We start from the raw sequence: 16,331 nt of genomic DNA on the forward strand, positions 1-16,331 counted from the left end.
AAGCTCAGATTCTCTTCTTCTTCTGCTTAAAATTATGTAAAAAACATAATGTTAAAACCATGAACGTCTTCCAGGAAACAAAAGAAAGGGGGAACTCCGGTGTTTTTAAACCTTATTTCTGGCATGAAATACGTTCATCTGCTCACTGAGAACAGTTTGGTGAAAGTCGGCGTCCTTCTGAAGATATTTAGATAACTGGAGATCCATATAACGGAGAGAACGGGGCTTAGAGGATGCAGCCTCTAAATAAGGCATTATCTGTCTTTATTTCACCAATACTTTAAGAAGAATGAATGAATGAACGTGTGCTATAGCTCTGTTAGCTCATAGCTGCTGTTAGCTCATAGCTCTGTTAGCTCATAGCTGCTGTTAGCTCATAGCTCTGTTAGCTCATAGCTGCTGTTAGCTCATAGCTCTGTTAGCTCATAGCTGCTGTTAGCTCATAGCTGCTGTTAGCTCATAGCTCTGTTAGCTCATAGCTCTGTTAGCTCATAGCTGCTGTTAGCTCACAGCTCTGTTAGCTCATAGCTGCTGTTAGCTCATAGCTCTGTTAGCTCATAGCTGCTGTTAGCTCATAGCTGCTGTTAGCTCATAGCTCTGTTAGCTCATAGCTCTGTTAGCTCATAGCTGCTGTTAGCTCATAGCTCTGTTAGCTCATAGCTGCTGTTAGCTCATAGCTCTGTTAGCTCATAGCTGCTGTTAGCTCATAGCTGCTGTTAGCTCATAGCTCTGTTAGCTCATAGCTCTGTTAGCTCATAGCTGCTGTTAGCTCATAGCTCTGTTAGCTCATAGCTCTGTTAGCTCATAGCTGCTGTTAGCTCATAGCTGCTGTTAGCTCATAGCTCTGTTAGCTCATAGCTCTGTTAGCTCATAGCTGCTGTTAGCTCACAGCTCTGTTAGCTCATAGCTGCTGTTAGCTCATAGCTGCTGTTAGCTCATAGCTCTGTTAGCTCATAGCTGCTGTTAGCTCATAGCTCTGTTAGCTCATAGCTGCTGTTAGCTCACAGCTCTGTTAGCTCATAGCTGCTGTTAACTCATAGCTCTGTTAGCTCATAGCTGCTGTTAGCTCATAGCTCTGTTAGCTCATAGCTGCTGTTAGCTCATAGCTCTGTTAGCTCATAGCTCTGTTAGCTCATAGCTGCTGTTAGCTCATAGCTGCTGTTAGCTCATAGCTCTGTTAGCTCATAGCTCTGTTAGCTCATAGCTGCTGTTAGCTCATAGCTGCTGTTAGGTGGCTACTTGCAGCTATAGGAGAGCTAACGGAGGGATTTCTACACAGGCACTCTACTGGGACCACAAGTTTTTTTTTTTCAAGTTAAAAATCCAATTTTCTGTCTTAAAAAGTATTTTTAAATGTTCAGATGAACAAATATTAAGGACCTGATGTCAGGAACAATGGTGTCGAGAGAAGGGAGGACCCAGATGCAGACTTCTCAAAGGTAACAAGATTTATTCGCAGAAAGTGGAACAAAAGGAACAAGAACCAAAAAAGACTGAACCTGGAAACTAAATACTGTGGCGAGGTGATTAGCTGTGGTCAGAAACAGCTGAATGGAGTGAGACGAAGTGACCAGAAACCTGAAAACATAAAGAATCTGAAAACAAGAAAGTCCATAACTTTAAAGCTGATGCTGGTTGTGACACGCCTTCCTTCTCCTGTATCACCTGAACAGGTGAGCAGCCCAGAACCAGGAAGCGTCTCCCTGAGAAACACAATAATAAACAAAAAAAGCTGTTTTATAAGAAAATGTGACTCATTTTTTACATTTTACAGAGTTAAACTCATCAGTGAGTTTCACAACTTTCAAGAACATCCAACGTCTTTCAGCAGATTAAAGCATCTGTTCAGCAGCTTTAGTTATAATCAAATAATATTAATGAATTAAAAACTTTTGCATCCTTATAAAACTAATAAACTTAATTTTACAGATCAAAGATGTAAATCAGGACATACGCAGATGTGTAATAACTTTACTTTCAGTTGTTCCACTTTAGCACAGAAACAAACTCACAGTAATTACACTTTAGAATCTGCTTTAATATCATTTAATTACTAATTAAATTTAACCAGCATAATACTAGCTGTGAAGAAGGACGAGTATTTCTGTAAGTACACTCAGATACTCAGATCTGTGCACGTAGAACACTTTAACCAGGGCTGTGGTGCCTCAGGAGGTAATAAAGTACCATTAAAGTACCTTTAAAGTACCTTTAAAGTACCATCAGAACAGGACAGCAGCTTACAGAGGCTGTAAAGGTTGTGGGAAAAGTGTCACAGTACCTCAGAGTACCTCAGAGTACCTCAAAGTACCTCAGAGTACCTCAGAGTACCACACAGAGTACCTCAGAGTACCACACAGTACCTCAGAGTACCTCACAGTACCTCAGAGTACCTCAGAGTACCACACAGAATACCTCAGAGTACCTCAGAATACCTCAGAGTACCTCAGAGTACCTCAGAGTACCTCAGAATACCTCAGAGTACCTCAGAGTACCACACAGAGTACCACACAGAGTACCTCAGAGTACCTCAGAGTACCTCAGAGTACCTCAGAGTACCTCAGAGTACCACACAGTACCTCAGAGTACCACACAGAGTACCTCAGAGTACCACACAGTACCTCAGAGTACCTCAGAGTACCACATAGTACCTCAGAGTACCTCAGAGTACCTCACAGTACCTCAGAGTACCACACAGAGTACCTCACAGTACCTCAGAGTACCACACAGTACCTCAGAGTACCTCACAGTACCTCAGAGTACCTCAGAGTACCACACAGAGTACCTCAGAGTACCTCAGAGTACCTCAGAGTACCTCAGAGTACCACACAGAGTACCTCAGAGTACCTCAGAGTACCTCAGAGTACCACACAGTACCTCAGAGTACCTCAGAGTACCTCAGAGTACCACACAGAGTACCTCAGAGTACCTCAGAGTACCTCAGAGTACCACACAGTACCTCAGAGTACCTCAGAGTACCACATAGTACCTCAGAGTACCTCAGAGTACCTCAGAGTACCTCACAGTACCTCAGAGTACCTCAGAGTACCACACAGTACCTCAGAGTACCTCAGAGTACCTCAAAGTACCTCAGAGTACCTCAAAGTACCACACAGAGTACCTCAGAGTACCTCAGAGTACCTCAAAGTACCTCAGAGTACCTCACAGTACCTCAGAGTACCTCAGAGTATCTCAGAGTACCTCAGAGTACCTCAGAGTACCACACAGTACCTCAGAGTACCTCAGAGTACCTCAGAGTACCTCAGAGTACCACACAGAGTACCTCAGAGTACCTCAGAGTACCTCACAGTACCTCAGAGTACCTCAGAGTACCACACAGAGTACCTCACAGTACCTCAGAGTACCTCAGAGTACCTCAGAGTACCACACAGAGTACCTCAGAGTACCTCAGAGTACCTCACAGTACCTCAGAGTACCTCAGAGTACCACACAGAGTACCTCACAGTACCTCAGAGTACCTCAGAGTACCTCAGAGTACCTCAGAGTACCTCAGAGTACCACACAGAGTACCTCAGAGTACCTCAGAGTACCTCAGAGTACCTCAGAGTACCACACAGAGTACCTCAGAGTACCTCAGAGTACCTCAGAGTACCACACAGAGTACCTCAGAGTACCTCAGAGTACCTCAGAGTACCTCAGAGTACCTCAGAGTACCACACAGAGTACCTCAGAGTACCACACAGAGTACCACACAGTACCTCAGAGTACCTCAGAGTACCTCAGAGTACCTCAGAGTACCACACAGAGTACCTCAGAGTACCTCAGAGTACCTCAGAGTACCACACAGAGTACCTCAGAGTACCTCAGAGTACCTCAGAGCATCAGGATATTTCTGTCCACCAGCACTTCTGGTGAACCCGCCCCAGCTTTTATAGTGAAGTCGGACCGGAACTTCCGGTTCTCACCACGTCGCTCCGTGCAGAACCAAACATCCGGGCTGTGTATTTGCACCGAGTCAGAATGTCCAACCTGCAGCTGCTGAGGAGCCTGGTGACGGAGAGGTTGACGGCGGCGGCGGAGGAGATCCTGGTGCTGGTGGAGCGGGTGCTGGTGGAGCACCAGGAGGCGCTGATCCGGCAGTATAACCCGGCGGAGGTGAAGCGGAGCCCGGCCGGAGAGCGGCCGCTGAGCCGCGGAGACGTCGACTCAGGTCCGGTGCATCACGGTGACCGGTTCTGTGCGTAATTAGCCTTTAATTAGCTGGATCATCTGTCTTTCCGGTGTTTGTGCTTTTATCCGTGATCCTCATGTTTCATTAATATCCATTTTTCTGTGCGTTTGGGGTTTATTTCTCTTTATATTCAGTTTCAATGCGGCAGTTTCCGTTTGGGGTTAGGAGAAGGCTTCGCCCTAAAACCAGGGTTAAGCATGAAGAAAACCGCTTTCTTCATGTTATTACATGTTCCTGGTGCTTCAACTGATTCCGTTTACCCTTTTCACTGATTAAATTAAGCTGTAAGAGCACAGAAACAAACATTTTTTGGAATAAAATCCAAAAAAGTGAAGAGGAAACTTAAACTGGATTTAAAACCTTCCTTCTGCTGCTTCTTTGACTCAGTAATTCTTCTGCAGCTCTGATTAACCCCACTCTGCTGTCCCCTGCAGACGCTCAGTGTCTCGGTGGCGCCGCTGTACCTCAGCAGCCGGAGCCTCCCATCGTCAAAGAGGAGGAGGAGGAGGAGGAGGAGGAGGAGGAGGGGTGGGTGGCTCCGCCGCCGCAGGATGAAGATCCTGAAGACACCAAAGAGCTGAAGAGCGAGCAGCACGAGGTCCAGTCCGAGCAGGCTGTGAAGGTGGAGCCGGAGGACGACGCCCGGCCCAGCACTTCCTCTGAGGTGATGGAGGCTCCGCCCCCAGAGTCAGACCTTCCCGCCGCCGGCAGCAGCGGCTCCATTTGCTGCAGAGTTTGTGGGATGATGTTCAGCTACCGCGGCTCTCTGAGGAACCACGCCGAGATCCACGCCGACGACGAGCGCTGCGTGTGCGGCGTGTGCGGCGAGCTGCTGCCCGACAAGCGGAGCCTGCTGGAGCACCTGCAGACGCACCTGAAGATCCACGTCTGCAAGTTCTGTGGCAAAACCTTCCGGCGGCGCGTGGAGCTGGAGGTGCACACGCGCACGCACACCGGCGAGAAGCCGTTCGGCTGCAGAGTCTGCGGCAAGTGCTTCAGCCGCAAGAGCAACATGGAGATCCACATGAGGACGCACACGGGCGAGAAGCCGCACCGCTGCGACGTGTGCGGGAAGTGCTTCAACATCACGTCGTCCATGATCCGCCACCTCAGGACGCACTCCGGGGAGAAGCCCTACAGCTGCCGCGTCTGCTTCAAAGCCTTCACCGCCAGCTCGGACATGAAGATCCACATGAGGACGCACACCGGCGAGAAGCCCTACTCCTGCCCCGTGTGCGGGAAGGCCTTCATGCTCAGCACGCCGCTCAAATACCACATGAAGCACCACACGGAGGACCGTCCGTACTGCTGCAGCCGCTGCAACAGGAACTTCAGCGACGTGTACACGCTGCGGCGCCACATGAAGACGCAGGACTGCAAGAGAAAGACTTTCCTCCACATCTCAGCTCTGAGCGAGCAGCAGAGCTGAGGCCCGCGTCACGGCAGATCCGTTTATTTATCGCTCCGAGGCCAATTCAAGCCAATCAGAGTTGATATTCACAATGAATGAGCTGCTCCTCTGCGGCAGAATGACTTTCATTGTCTGCTTCACACGTTTAGATTTGGTCTTTTCTGATTGTCCAAACTTAGAAACATCGATTGAGGCTCATTTTTAAAGCTCAGGAAGGTAAACTGTTGACTTTCCTGTCGGTTTAAAGCTGGGCACCGACAAGCTCAGACTGTACAGAACATCTGGATTTACAGATGGAGACACGGAGCAGAGTAGGCGCTTAGGGTCCCGATAAGAGGAAAAAGGCTTCACCGACGGTTCAAACTGAGATCAGCTGTTTCTGACATACTCAGACCAGCCCGCCTGGCAGCAACAACCATGTTGTTGGATAGTGGACTGGTAAGATTACCACCTTCCATGTAGGTGACATGGGTTCAGATCCCCTGCATTAAAGGCCCTGCCTCCAGTAGGGGTCCTCAGGCAGGACCCCCCACCCTATCTGCCTACCTGTAAGTCGCTTTGAATAAAAGCATCTGCTAAAAACATAAACATGTTCAAAGTCACTGATATTCCCGTTCTTCCCCATCTGATGCTGGGTTTGAACTTCCACCTGTTTCCACTTTACATGTTTAAATGCACTGAGCTGCAGCTGATTGTGTTAACGGGTAATTAGGGAGGGAGGGATGATGGAGGGAGGGATGGATGATGGAGGGAGGGAGGGATGATGGATGGGTGGATGGAGGGAGGGATGGATGGTGGATGATGGATGATGGAGGGATGATGGATGGATGATTTGGTTTCATGTTGTTCACATTCTGATCCGACCAACTACTCGGACCCGCCGTCTGGCAGCAAGAACCATGTTCAAAGTTATTAAATCCCCGTTGTGTCCCATCTGATGCTGGCTTTGAACTTCCTCCTGTTTCCACTCTACAGCTGCAGCTGATTGTGTTAACGGGTGATTAACGGGTAATTAACCGGTTAATTAACGGGTAATTAAACACCTGATAAAGTGGTCTGTGATGAACTTATTGCGCTGGTTGTGGTAATAAATGAGTAATTAACACTCCTCCTGCTTTACAGCAGGACGCAGTTTACTGTTATTTATCATCTTTGATCTGTGATGCAGTTATTCTCGTTGCCTTTTTATTGACGACTTTCTTAATCCGTGATGCGGTTGCCATGGTGAAGCCCGGAGGCTGTTTGAATGAGCGATCCAAGCTGAAAGCATCACACACAAAGCAGCTGGTGTAGTAGTTTTTTATTATTGAAATGTTAAGTTTGGATTTACAGGCAGGCGAGAACAGCCGAGGTCACTGAGGTCCTCACAGAGCCGGAGGATGGCGGAGGTCAGGGCGCCCTGCGGGCTGTGCAGCTCATCACCTCCAACAACGGGTCACACTACACAGAACCGGTACATTATAACTTAAAATACTGTTTACACATCACGTCTGCAGGAGCTGCACAGGCTGCAGGGGGCGCTGCGAGGACCCTGCGGACACAGCTGGACTCCGTCCTGCTGGACTGGGATCAGTTTTCGTTTTCAGGACCTGATGTGAAAAAACTCAACACAAATATTCAGTTCGGCTGATTCAACTCCTGAAAACCCACAAAGAACCAAAACAACACAAACACAGTAATGGCATCGCTATAAGGCAGCAGCACTGAGCCTTGTATACAGCAAGCGGATATAATAACAATAACATACCACAGGCGTGATCATAGATAGTTGGATATACTGGAGGTTTCAGTTGATTGATTGTGATCAAACTGGGCTGTTTACATGTTTCAGTTGGGATAAAATCAGCCAGTTCTGAATCATTTACGCATATATTTACACAAACTCCTCACTCTGTGTCATCATCATAAAAAACATTCACACAAAAATAGAACATTTGAAATAATTATTAGCACCAGTGTATCAGATAAAACTCTCGCTACGCGTAATGTACAGAGTTGCATAGTGTTGGCCGGAGACAGCGCCGCCGCGTTCGGACGCCAAGTGGTGTTTGAGTGAGCCGGGAAACGGGGACGCGCCGCCGGAAACGCCCGCAGAGCTCAACCTGTGGCGTGATGACCTCATCAAGCGGGATGCAAAGTTTGAATCTTTTCCCGCCAGATTTACATGGAATGCAGCCGAGATACAAACCTTCACCCATGAAACGTTGCCTCCGCAGTGCAGCTAAAAAGGGTAAAAACTCGTCTCACAGGGCTGAACTCTGAGCTCTAAAGACTCGTCTCACAGGGCTGAACTCTGAGCTCTAAAGACTCGTCTCACAGGGCTGAACTCGGAGCTCTAAAGACTCGTCTCACAGGGCTGAACTCTGAGCTCTAAAGACTCGTCTCACTGGGCTGAACTCTGAGCTCTAAAGACTCGTCTCACTGGGCTGAACTCTGAGCTCTAAAGACTCGTCTCACTGGGCTGAACTCTGAGCTCTAAAGACTCGTCTCACAGGGCTGAACTCTGAGCTCTAAAGACTCGTCTCACAGGGCTGAACTCTGAGCTCTAAAGACTCGTCTCACTGGGCTGAACTCTGAGCTCTAAAGACTCGTCTCACGGGGCTGAACTCTGAGCTCTAAAGACTCGTCTCACAGGGCTGAACTCTGAGCTCTAAAGACTCGTCTCACTGGGCTGAACTCTGAGCTCTAAAGACTCGTCTCACAGGGCTGAACTCTGAGCTCTAAAGACTCGTCTCACAGGGCTGAACTCTGAGCTCTAAAGACTCGTCTTACAGGGCTGAACTCTGAGCTCTAAAGACTCGTCTCACTGGGCTGAACTCTGAGCTCTAAAGACTCGTCTCACTGGGCTGAACTCTGAGCTCTAAAGACTCGTCTTACAGGGCTGAACTCTGAGCTCTAAAGACTCGTCTCACAGGGCTGAACTCTGAGCTCTAAAGACTCGTCTCACAGGGCTGAACTCTGAGCTCTAAAGACTCGTCTCACTGGGCTGAACTCTGAGCTCTAAAGACTCGTCTCACAGGGCTGAACTCTGAGCTCTAAAGACTCGTCTCACAGGGCTGAACTCTGAGCTCTAAAGACTCGTCTCACAGGGCTGAACTCTGAGCTCTGAAAGGAAGGACTCCGACTTTGCTTTAATGAATCACACAGACGAGCACGCAGAGGGATATTTAAAGCTAATCGTTGAATTGCTGCTAATTAAAAAGCTGATTTCTGGTGTTTTCACCTGCTGTGGTTTCATCATGTTGATCCTCAGAAGATGAAACAGCTGATTTAACATCAACCAGAGCTAAAAAGTAAAAGAACATCTGTTTCTATTCTCTCATGAGGTGTAAGTATGTGAAATTAAGCTTTTTCAAACAAAACGTGTTCAAAAGACAACATTAAGGCAACATCTGAACTGATCATTATAGAAACTGAACATAGAATAAAACTCAGCTTTTTCCACCATAATTATGTCTGATTTACAGACTGCGCCTCCTAGTGTTCAATGTAGAGAACTTCGTTTATTTGGAAAAGGTGGAATTTGCATTTGAAGACGTAGGTATGAGGAAACGAGGCGTCACTGCCGCACAGACGCGAGCGAATGAAGCCGAAGCTCCGCGTCGTGTTTGTGTTGCAGTGAAGAAAGAAAAGTTTCGCTTGTCTCATTTAGGACAGTTTAGGCAGACGTTACGCTCGCGGTCGCTACGTCTCGCTACGTGTCGCTGCGTCTCGCTACGTGTCGCTACGTGTCGCTACGTCTCGCTGCGTCTCGCTACGTGTCGCTACGTGTCGCTGCGTCTCGCTACGTGTCGCTACGTCTCGCTACGTCTCGCTGCGTCTCGCTACGTGTCGCTACGTCTCGCTACGTGTCGCTACGTGTCGCTACGTCTCGCTGCGTATTGCTACGTCTCGCTGCGTATCGCTACGTCTCGCTACGTGTCGCTACGTGTCGCTACGTCTCGCTACGTGTCGCAACGTGTCGCTACGTCTCGCTGCGTGTCGCTACGTCTCGCTACGTCTCGCTGCGTCTCGCTGCGTCTCGCTGCGTCTCGCTGCGTGTCGCTACGTCTCGCTACGTGTCGCTACGTGTCGCTACGTCTCGCTACGTGTCGCTACGTGTCGCTACGTCTCGCTGCGTCTCGCTACGTCTCGCTACGTCTCGCTGCGTCTCGCTGCGTGTCGCTACGTCTCGCTACGTGTCGCTACGTGTCGCTACGTGTTGCTACGTCTCGCTGCGTATCGGTACGTCTCGCTACGTCTCGCTGCGTCTCGCTGCGTCTCGCTGCGTCTCGCTGCGTGTCGCTACGTCTCGCTGCGTCTCGCTGCGTGTCGCTACGTCTCGCTACGTCTCGTTACGTCTCGCTACGTCTCGCTACGTCTCGTTACGTCTCGCTGCGTCTCGCTACGTGTCGCTACGTGTCGCTACGTGTCGCTACGTGTCGCTACGTGTCGCTACGTGTCGCTACGTCTCGCTACGTCTCGCTGCGTATCGGTACGTCTCGTTACGTCTCGCTGCGTCTCGCTGCGTCTCGCTACGTCTCGCTACGTCTCGCTGCGTGTCGCTACGTCTCGTTACGTCTCGCTACGTCTCGCTACGTCTCGTTACGTCTCGCTACGTCTCGCTACGTCTCGCTGCGTCTCGCTACGTCTCGCTGCGTCTCGCTGCGTGTCGCTACGTCTCGCTACGTCTCGCTGCGTCTCGCTGCGTGTCGCTACGTCTCGCTGCGTGTCGCTGCGTGTCGCTACGTCTCGCTACGTCTCGTTACGTCTCGCTACGTCTCGCTACGTCTCGTTACGTCTCGCTGCGTCTCGCTGCGTCTCGCTGCGTCTCGCTGCGTATCGCTACGTCTCGCTGCGTCTCGCTGCGTGTCGCTACGTCTCGCTACGTCTCGCTACGTCTCGCTGCGTCTCGCTACGTCTCGCTACGTATCGCTACGTCTCGCTACGTCTCGCTGCGTCTCGCTACGTCTCGCTGCGTCTCATCAATAAAAATACTGAGCAGTCGGGTCGTTTATTTCTAAAGTTTCAACACGTGGGTGAAGGTTTCATCTCGTGCACTCAAAGGGTTTCTGGGACTTTGGCGACTGTCAGAGCTAGTGTGGGTTTACTCAACAACGCCACCTGCTGGAGGTGAAAATACTGTCGGCGAGGAGGAGTGAACCGTTTCCCTGCGGTCTGTGTGGGAGCGTAGCTTTGGAGGAAGGGGAGCGGGTTCCTTCACTGCATTCTGGTTGAGGATAAACAGTGCGTAGCCGGTGAGGCACTTCCTGTGTGGAGCAGACGGCTGCAGTCACGTCGGGTTTGTGGTGTTCTCCGAGGTTCTTCCACCTCGCTGCACAGCTTCTCTGTGCCGCTGAGTTCATTCTACCGAAACCACGTCTCCAAAAGCCGAAGGACGAGACGAAGGAGCTGCTTCTCCCTGGTGAACGTGGCTGAAATGTTGGCAAAGACAAGAATCTGAGAACAAAAGGTTTAAAAACTGTTTTGGTAAAAGTTGGCATGTTCGCCAGTGTTAGACGTGAGGGAGGGGGGAGGGGGGGGCGTGGTAGGTGGAGGGGGCGGGGCTAAGGCGTCTCCAGGGACGGCGTGTTGAAGCAGCCTGCAGGTAACGTGTTCTTGATGTCGTTGAGGTTGGCGATGTCGGCGCGGATCTCGCGGATCTGCCGGTCGTAGTCGCCGATCATCTCCTCCTGCGTGCGCGCCACGTCGTTCAGCTCCGCCAGCTTCTTGTCCAGCTCGCTGTCGGCCATCTTGCCTTTGGCCACCTTCAGCGACTCGTCGATCTGGTTCAGTTTGCTCAGGTCCACCTTGTCGATGTTTCCTGCAGAGGAAACGAACCACAGTTACCCGAAGAAGCACCGAGAGGCTGCAACAAACAATTCAGCCAAAGTGAGTTTCTCTGAATAAACCAGCAAATACTCCTGACCGCTGGCAGAATGAGACGGTCTACACCCAGAGGAAAATACTCCTGACCGCTGGCAGAATGAGACGGTCTACACCCAGAGGAAAATACTCCTGACTGCTGGCAGAATGAGACGGTCTACACCCAGAGGAAAATACTCCTGACTGCTGGCAGAATGAGACGGTCTACACCCAGAGAAAAATACTCCTGACCGCTGGCAGAATGAGACGGTCTACACCCAGAGAAAATACTCCTGACCACTGGCAGAATGAGACGGTCTACACCCAGAGGAAAATACTCCTGACCACTGGCACAATGAGACGGTCTACACCCAGAGGAAAATACTCCTGACCGCTGGCAGAATGAGACGGTCTACACCCTGAGAAAAATACTCCTGACCGCTGGCAGAATGAGACGGTCTACACCCAGAGGAAAATACTCCTGACCACTGGCAGAATGAGACGGTCTACACCCAGAGGAAAATACTCCTGACCACTGGCAGAATGAGACGGTCTACACCCAGAGGAAAATACTCCTGACCGCTGGCAGAATGAGACGGTCTACACCCAGAGGAAAATACTCCTGACCACTGGCAGAATGAGACGGTCTACACCCAGAGAAAAATACTCCTGAGCACTGGCAGAATGAGACGGTCTACACCCAGAGGAAAATACTCCTGACCACTGGCAGAATGAGACGGTCTACACCCAGAGGAAAATACTTCTGACCGCTGGCAGAATGAGACGGTCTACACCCAGAGGAAAATACTCCTGACTGCTGGCAGAATGAGACGGTCTACACCCAGAGGAAAATACTTCTGACCGCTGGCAGAATGAGACGGTCTACACCCAGAGGAAAATACTCCTGACTGCTGGCAGAATGAGACGGTCTACACCCAGAGGAAAATACTCCTGACCGCTGGCAGAATGAGACGGTCTACACCCAGAGAAAAATACTCCTGACTGCTGGCAGAATGAGACGGTCTACACCCAGAGGAAAATACTCCTGACTGCTGGCAGAATGAGACGGTCTACACCCAGAGGAAAATACTCCTGACCTCTGGCAGAATGAGACGGTCTACACCCAGAGAAAAATACTCCTGACTGCTGGCAGAATGAGACGGTCTACACCCAGAGTAAAATACTCCTGACCGCTGGCAGAATGAGACGGTCTACACCCAGAGAAAATACTCCTGACTGCTGGCAGAATGAGACGGTCTACACCCAGAGGAAAAACCTTTCTACTTTTTCTTTAACTTTGATCGAACTGCACGTGACGTTTAACGTTTTGTCTCATTAAAGTCGTTTAATTGGTTAATATTCATCCATTTCAGGCTGGAGCCAGTCTGGATGCTCTTTGGTCCATTTCGGTTTCCCACAGTTCTGCCGCCTCCCTTCTTCTGCATCTTTGAACGATCTGAAGCGTCACCTCTTCTCCTCCTTTGACCGGAGAGCTGCCTGAGAAGCCCAGCTCAGGGACAGCAGAGCTCCACAGTTCTTACCCAGCTGATCCATCAGAGACGTGATGATCTTCAGGACCGTCTTCACCGTGCTCTTGGCCTTGCGGGCGTTGTCCTCGGCCTCCTTGGCGTTATCTGACGCCTGCGGGACAACAGAAGGACAAAGTTCATTCCCACAGTGCTGGAACCAGCAGAGGCAGAGCAGGAAGGAGCGGCTCGTACCATGGAGGCCATCATCATGTCGCGCTCGGCCTCGGCCTTCTTCTTGTCCAGCTCTTTCTCCGCGGTGCTCAGCTGATCCATCATGTCGCTGACCTCGTTGTCCAGCTTGTTGGTGTCCTGTAACGCCTTCTCTGCGTCCTCCTTCGTCTTGGCGGAACCCTGCGAGGACACAAGTTCACTGGTGATGATGAAGAGGATGAGGAGGAAACCAGTGAGTGAGCAGCAGGATGCAGCTCTACCTTCTGCACGTTACCGGCGATCCTCTCGGCCTCCTCCGCTTTGTTCTTAGCCTCTCGGGCGTCTGCGGCGGCGTTGCCGAGCGCCGCCTTCGCCTGCCTGGTCTTCTCATTGGCGGCAGTGATTATGCCGTTGATGATGGGGATCTTCTTCATGGCCTCCTCAGCAGCCGTCTTGTTGTCGTTGACCCTCCTGTCGAAGTCTGCAGGAAGTTCAGGAACAGAATGAAACATCTGCACGATTTAAAGGCCTCAGCAAGGAAAGTTGCAACTTTAATATGGAATCATTCACAATATTAGTGAACAAACGCATAAAACAGACATTTAAATATGTGTAAAGAGACTTTTTAAACATCTGCAGATTAGTAATCCCTCAACATCCCTTTAAATTTCTGCTGAAAACACCTTAATCTAAATCTGAGGTCTTCATACATTCGTTCATTTGTAAAATCAATCCGAACTTTGTAGCATAGCTCTGATCCTTGTTTGAGACACAAAACAAACAATAAAAGTACCTTTAAAGTCAATCTATCAAATGCTGTTTATCCATTAAATGTCCCTAATTTCATCCCAGATACTTAAATGTAATTTTCCATCTTTTCTTGGAGACTTGAATCCATAAATCCAGACTTTACAAAGGATTTTGTTATTTATTTATATCAATAAATTATATTTTGTATCAATAATATAAAATATAAAAATGCAACTAAATCCTCTTTAAACAGAGGAAATGGCGACAGGCTAAGTTAAGGCTAACATTAAGGCTAAGTTAAGGCTAACATTAAGGCTAACATTAAGGCTAACATTAAGGCTAAGTTAAGGCTAACATTAAGGATAACATTAAGGCTAAGTTAAGGCTAACATTAAGGCTAACATTAAGGCTAAGTTAAGGCTAAGTTAAGGCTAACATTAAGGCTAAGTTAAGGCTAACATTAAGGATAACATTAAGGCTAAGTTAAGGCTAACATTAAGGCTAAGTTAAGGCTAACATTAAGGCTAACATTAAGGCTAAGTTAAGGCTAACATTAAGGCTAAGTTAAGGCTAACATTAAGGCTAACATTAAGGCTAACATTAAGGGTGATGGGTAACATTAAGGCTAAGTTAAGGCTAACATTAAGGCTAACATTAAGGGTGATGGGTAACATTAAGGCTAACATTAAGGGTGATGGGTAACATTAAGGCTAACATTAAGGCTAAGTTAAGGCTAACATTAAGGCTAACATTAAGGGTGACGGGTAACATTCAGGCTAACATTAAGGCTAAGTTAAGGCTAACATTAAGGCTAACATTAAGGCTAAGTTAAGGCTAACATTAAGGCTAACATTAAGGGTGACGGGTAACATTCAGGCTAACATTAAGGCTAAGTTAAGGCTAACATTAAGGCTAAGTTAAGGCTAACATTAAGGCTAAGTTAAGGCTAACATTAAGGCTAACATTAAGGCTAACATTAAGGGTGATGGGTAACATTAAGGCTAAGTTAAGGCTAACATTAAGGCTAACATTAAGGGTGATGGGTAACATTAAGGCTAACATTAAGGGTGATGGGTAACATTAAGGCTAACATTAAGGCTAAGTTAAGGCTAACATTAAGGCTAACATTAAGGGTGACGGGTAACATTCAGGCTAACATTAAGGCTAAGTTAAGGCTAACATTAAGGCTAACATTAAGGCTAAGTTAAGGCTAACATTAAGGCTAACATTAAGGGTGACGGGTAACATTCAGGCTAACATTAAGGCTAAGTTAAGGCTAACATTAAGGCTAAGTTAAGGCTAACATTAAGGCTAAGTTAAGGCTAACATTAAGGCTAAGTTAAGGCTAACATTAAGGCTAAGTTAAGGCTAACATTAAGGCTAACATTAAGGCTAACATTAAGGGTGACGGGTAACATTCAGGCACCTCGGAGGTCGTCCAAGATGCTCTCGGCCTCTCTGAAAGTCGACTGGCCCTTCTTCGCCGCCTCCTCAGCCAGAGCTTTGGCGGCGTCCGCTCGGGCCAGCAGCTGATCGGCGGTCTGTTGCGCAGCAGGAGCAAAAAGGCATCATCGGGTTAGGTCGGGTGGTCTCATTAGGTGATCGGGTAAGCGTGAGATGGACCTGGACCTACCTGCTGCTCACTCTTGCCTTTCTCCAGCAGTTTGCGGACCTCCAGCTCTTTGGGCCTCAGGTCGTCCCGCAGGTCGTTGTACTCCTTCTCCGTCTTGTCGATCAGCTTGTCGAGGTCCGACGCCTCCTTCTTGATCTTACTGGCTTCATCCTGAGAGCAGACACAGCACCAACAGTCTGGGTAAGACAGGCGCTCACATCATGAATTCTGACTCTAAACGTATCCTGACGGCGGCGGTCACCTCGAGGGTTTTGGCGTCGAACGGCGGGAGGCTCGTCAGGTTGGCGACGATCTGCAGGGCTTTGTCTCCGGCCTCCTCAGCCTCGGCCTGAACCTTGGCCGCCTGTTTCTCCAGATTCTTGGCCAGCTCCTTGGCCTCGTTGTACCTGAGCAGGACGTGAGATATTAGGACAGATATTAGAACAGATATTAGGACAGATATTAGGCCAGACGGAAACATTCGCTGACAGATATTAGGACAGATATTAGGACAGATATTAGGACAGATATTAGGACAGATATTAGGACAGATGGAAACATTCGCTGACAGATATTAGGACAGATATTAGGACAGATATTAGGACAGATATTAGGACAGACGGAAACATTCGCTGACAGATATTAGGACAGATATTAGGACAGATATTAGGACAGATATTAGGACAGACGGAAACATTCGCTGACAGATATTAGGACAGATATTAGAACAGATATTAGGACAGATATTAGGACAGATATTAGGACAGATATTAGGACAGATATTAGGACAGATGGAAACATTCGCTGACAGATATTAGGACAGATATTAGGACAGATATTAGG

At 48.7% G+C, this 16,331-nt stretch overlaps 2 protein-coding genes across 2 annotated transcripts in view; one reads left to right on the forward strand and one right to left on the reverse strand.

Moving 5' to 3' along the window:
* Positions 1 to 3,944: 3,944 nt before the first annotated feature.
* Positions 3,945 to 6,237, forward strand: LOC140268521 (uncharacterized). Its single transcript, XM_072363430.1, has 2 exons — positions 3,945 to 4,171; positions 4,627 to 6,237. Exons 1-2 carry the CDS (start codon positions 3,982 to 3,984, stop codon positions 5,619 to 5,621), a joined length of 1,185 nt encoding a protein of 394 aa, XP_072219531.1. The 5' UTR covers positions 3,945 to 3,981; the 3' UTR covers positions 5,622 to 6,237.
* A 4,201-nt stretch (positions 6,238 to 10,438) lies between these two features.
* Positions 10,439 to 16,331, reverse strand: part of lamc1 (laminin, gamma 1) — a 66,510-nt gene continuing 60,617 nt past the window's right edge. The window contains exons 22-28 of the mRNA XM_072363343.1: positions 15,751 to 15,895; positions 15,510 to 15,659; positions 15,303 to 15,417; positions 13,408 to 13,607; positions 13,169 to 13,327; positions 12,989 to 13,088; positions 10,439 to 11,406 (exon numbers count right to left, since the gene is read on the reverse strand). Of these exons, the coding sequence (XP_072219444.1) occupies positions 11,150 to 11,406; positions 12,989 to 13,088; positions 13,169 to 13,327; positions 13,408 to 13,607; positions 15,303 to 15,417; positions 15,510 to 15,659; positions 15,751 to 15,895 (1,126 nt within the window). The 3' untranslated portion in view covers positions 10,439 to 11,149. The remainder of the gene's footprint in view (positions 11,407 to 12,988; positions 13,089 to 13,168; positions 13,328 to 13,407; positions 13,608 to 15,302; positions 15,418 to 15,509; positions 15,660 to 15,750; positions 15,896 to 16,331) is intronic.

The sequence above is a fragment of the Leuresthes tenuis genome, unplaced genomic scaffold, assembly GCF_036924035.1.
Source record: "Leuresthes tenuis unplaced genomic scaffold, fLeuTen1.0.hap1 SCAF_14, whole genome shotgun sequence".
Classification (NCBI taxonomy): domain Eukaryota; kingdom Metazoa; phylum Chordata; class Actinopteri; order Atheriniformes; family Atherinopsidae; genus Leuresthes; species Leuresthes tenuis.

Bases quoted from the DNA above. Each gene is read 5' to 3' on its own strand.
- LOC140268521 (XM_072363430.1), top strand. From the start codon at position 3,982: ATGTCCAACCTGCAGCTGCTGAGGAGCCTGGTGACGGAGAGGTTGACG. The intron at 4,172-4,626 runs GTCCGGTGCATC...TGTCCCCTGCAG, and splicing joins CCGCGGAGACGTCGACTCAG to ACGCTCAGTGTCTCGGTGGC.